The sequence below is a fragment of the Symphalangus syndactylus genome, chromosome 1, assembly GCF_028878055.3.
Source record: "Symphalangus syndactylus isolate Jambi chromosome 1, NHGRI_mSymSyn1-v2.1_pri, whole genome shotgun sequence".
NCBI classification, from domain to species: domain Eukaryota; kingdom Metazoa; phylum Chordata; class Mammalia; order Primates; family Hylobatidae; genus Symphalangus; species Symphalangus syndactylus.
In genome coordinates this window covers 114463327-114467243 of record NC_072423.2, presented here as the reverse complement: position 1 = coordinate 114467243, position 3917 = coordinate 114463327, and the positions used below count along the sequence as shown (strand labels likewise).

The following is a 3917-nucleotide window of genomic DNA, read 5'->3' as shown; positions in this document are numbered from 1 at the left end:
GAATCCCGTTGAGGTCCCAGGACCACTGCATCCTTCTTCCCTGTGCCTCTCCTCCCCAGCATGAGCACAGCAGCCTGATGGAGAAGGATTTTCCAGTGTTAGAACTGGAAAGGACACCTGCAGCCTGTCTCCACCGTTGACAGCGGTGCTGGAAGTGAAAAGATGTGTTCCAGGTCACAGGCAGGTAGACAGCAGAGCCAGACTAAAATTCACTCCTCCTGATTTGGAGTTTAGAGCTCTTCTTTGGCAACAATTTGATGAATAAAATCACAAGTTCTGTGTCTTTTGAAATTCCTTGTGGAGCCTATTGCCATCCTCTGAACTTGGAGCCAACTGACCTTTGTCCCTGGGGCAGAGACATGGTCCATGAGCCCAATCCAGGTCCTCAAAGGGAGGGCAGGTCTGAGTCCTCACCCTCTGAAGTGAGAAACCTCATCTCCCACTACAGACCTGCCAGGGCCCAGGAGAGCTTGACCCACCCAGGCACACCATAGCAGCAGAGATGGCTGGGGACACAGAAGTGTGGAAGCAAATGTTTCAGGAGTTAATGCAGGAGGTGAAGCCATGGCACAGATGGACCCTGAGAGCAGACAAGGGCCTTCTTCCCAACGTCCTGAAGCCAGGCTGGATGCAATACCAGCAGTGGACCTTCGCCAGGTGAGGGGGAATGTGATGGCATGCATTCCAGAAAATTCTTGCGCATTTCTTACTAGGTATACCCGTTACTTTTCTTGTTCTATTCTGTGCTTGCAAATTGAAGACTATGGGTAGTAAGATGCCCATCATCCAAGAAGTTGTAACTTCATTAAAGATTGTTTTTTCACTATTACAATGAACCCCAAAACAAGAGCAGGCCTGAGCACCCTTGTGAGCTAATGCCTGGATACAGAGAAATTAGTCTGTGGGGGTGGGGACAGGGAGCAGCCAGGAAAGGGGAGGGGAGGAAGGGCAGCTGTTGCACCCACAGGCGGTGCATGTGCCCCCTGCCTAGGGAGACTGCTGGACCCACCATGGAGCCCCTAGGAAGAGAGACTCCTGGCACTGAGGAGACACCCTCGGGGGAGGCCGGAGGAGCAGGGGGCCTGGGCAACAGGCAGCAATCCTGCCTCTCTCTACTCTGAGCTGACAGAATCTTTTTAAAATAGGAGTCTTAGAAATCATCCTAAGTCTCATCCTCTCTTTCCCAGGTGGAAATGGGGAGCCCCAAGGCTTGGGAGGGTGATGGGGGTGACTGCTCACAGTGCACAGAGGATGGAGGCCGGGGACTCTGTCCCACCCGCTGTCCCCTCCCAGGGAGAGTCTACATAGAGGGCAGAGCTGTCCCACTGGCCTATGGCTTTCCCAGGCCAGAAGCTGCCACAGGGAGCATGGCACCAAAGTCTCAGTCCATTTATCCATGGGAAGTTTGGACTCTGAACAAGCACAGGAACACAGCACTGAGACCCAGGGGACGGCAGTGGACTTCTGCTCAGAACAGGGCCCAGGCCCCTCTGCATTGCTGAGTCTGGGTGACTCCCAGCAAGGTCCTCTCACAGTGATCACAGCTTCTTGGCCTCTCTCTCTCATTCCAACCTTGCATTCACCCTGTGGGTTGCGGCTAGGGTCAAGATACAGGAGCAAACCCCGGACTACCTCACTCTTCCCAGCCCCTCCAATTCACCACCCGCGGCCTAATTTCTCTGTATCCAGGCATCAGGCCAAGGCTAGGCTCAGCCACAGTGACAAATAAACCTGGAAATATCACTGATTTAACCTTACATGTGGCTCCCAAGGTCACCGAAGCAGAGGAAGAGAGAGCTGGAATGTCTTACCAGGGCTTCTGTGACCATATCTGGAAGGAATATATATCACTGCTGGCCACATCTCATGCCCAACTGGTCCCATGGCCCCAGCCTCACAGCAAAGGGGCTGGGAAGTGGGAGGGAGTGCATGTATACTTTGGTGAGCATTAAATGTCTCCACCACAGTGCAGCTCTCTGCCTCTCCCATAATTCCCTTCCTGGGTGCAGCCATGTGCTTCCTGCCTTCTTCTCTCTCTACCTCCTGACATGTATTTGTCCAGATACCTTAGCTCAGAAAATTGCCCTCCTCCCTGCTGAGACAAGGTGTATTCTCTTGTACCCTCTCTGAAGCCAGTGGCATTCAGAATATGAAGTTTTCCAGGCTACCTTGAGCGAAGGAACTGGATTGGAGGGGGAACAAATGAAGAGAGAGCTGGACACTGTGATCTCCCTGCAATCCTGCAGACCAGGGACCCTCGGCAGCCAAGAGAAAGGCAAAGGCTTTCCTCTAGGAGAACCCTGGACACTTCAGGCTCCTGCCGCCAACCCATGAGTCTATAACTTAATCAACACCCACCTGTATGCATTTGTAGATTTCAGGGTCCTGAACTGAACTGGCTGCTGTTGCAGTTGTGGCCTCTGACCCATTTAATCTGCATTTGAAGAAGCTTTGCTTTGGAATAGGGAGACCAGAGTCCCAGTCATGCCTTTTTACACCCACTGGGTCTCTGGACATGAGGAGTTTCCAGAGTGTGCCTCATCTCTAAAATGAATGCGTTGGACTTAGAAGATGCCCAAGGTCCCTCCCAGATCTAACAGCTTGCAATTCACTGTTTTCATAGCAGACACTGTGCAGCATGCAGCGTGTCAGTGGCACAATGGAGATGGGAACAAGGTCTTAGCCATTTCTTCCACCACTGAGCCACAGCCCCAGTCAAGTCATGTCTCTGTGCAGTTGGTAGCTCCTTTCTCTCTCTGGCAGTGCCCCATGATTTGGCCACATGGAGCCAGGCTGAGGCTCTCTTCTGTCTCCACAGGTTCCAGTGCTCCTCCTGCTCTCGTAATTGGGCCTCTGCCCAAGTTCTGGTCCTTTTCCACATGCACTGGAGTGAGGAGAAGTCCAGGGGCCAGGTGAAGATGAGGGTGTTTACCCAGAGATGTAAGAAGTGCCCCCAACCTCTGTTTGAGGACCCTGAGTTCACGCAAGAGAACATCTCAAGGATCCTGAAAAACCTGGTGTTCCGAATTCTGAAGAAATGCTATAGAGGAAGATTTCAGTTGATAGAGGAGGTTCCTATGATCAAGGACATCTCTCTTGAAGGGCCACACAATACTGACAACTGTGAGGCATGTCTGCAGGGCTTTTGTGCTGGGCCCATACAGGTTACAAGCCTCCCCGCATCTCAGACCCCAAGAGTGTACTCCATTTGCAAGGTGGAGGAGGGAGTTAAGCCCTGGGCCTCAGGAGAGAATGTCTATTCCTACACATGCCAGAACCACGTCTGTAGGAACTTAGGCATTTTCTGCTGTTTTGTCATTCTCATTGTTATCGTGGTGATTGTTGTAAAAACTGCTATATGAGCCTTGGAAACATGATGCTAAGTCAGAAAAAACATCAGATAAAAAAAGTCATATGTTGGATGATTTCATTTATGTGAAAGGTCCAAAATAGGCAAATCTATTAGATGAATTGCTAGCAGGGCCTAGAGATAGTGGGAGATGGGAAGCAACTACTTAATCCTGATGGGGTTTCTTTTGTGGGGGAGAGAGGTGTGATGCAAATGTTTTGGACTGAGATAGAGGTGTGGTTGCACAACAGTGTCAATGCACTAAATGTCATTGAACTGTCCACTTTCAATGGTTAAATTTGTTATGTGACTTTCACTTCAGTATTTTTTAAAAAGACCTTCACAATTGTGTTCACTCTCAAGAGAACTGAGTCTGAAGTGTCTATGATTCATAAACCATTTGGAAATCTTGTGAAGCCCGTGGGCCCCCTCACCAGGGAATTTTGCACAGACCCTCTGAGGTCAGACTGTGAAGGCAAAAGCATCGGGATGAAAACCTGGGTTCTCAAACAGTTGTCTCCATGGAGGGAGGTGTGCACGCTGCTGAGGGGGGAGGGCAGGATGTGCC

The 3917-nt window shown here is 50.7% G+C and overlaps 1 protein-coding gene across 1 annotated transcript; it reads left to right on the top strand.

Annotated features, from left to right (window-relative positions):
• Nucleotides 1-415: 415 nt before the first annotated feature.
• On the top strand, nucleotides 416-3413 carry RTP3 (receptor transporter protein 3). The gene is made up of 2 exons (XM_055279844.2): nucleotides 416-657; nucleotides 2819-3413. Exons 1-2 carry the CDS (start codon nucleotides 503-505, stop codon nucleotides 3360-3362), a joined length of 699 nt encoding a protein of 232 aa, XP_055135819.2. The 5' UTR covers nucleotides 416-502; the 3' UTR covers nucleotides 3363-3413.
• The last annotated feature ends 504 nt before the right edge of the window (nucleotides 3414-3917 follow it).

Coding starts and splice junctions, on each gene's coding strand:
- RTP3 (XM_055279844.2), top strand. CDS start 503: ATGGCTGGGGACACAGAAGTGTGGAAGCAAATGTTTCAGGAGTTAATG. Junction 658..2,818: donor CAGCAGTGGACCTTCGCCAG/GTGAGGGGGAAT, acceptor CTGTCTCCACAG/GTTCCAGTGCTCCTCCTGCT.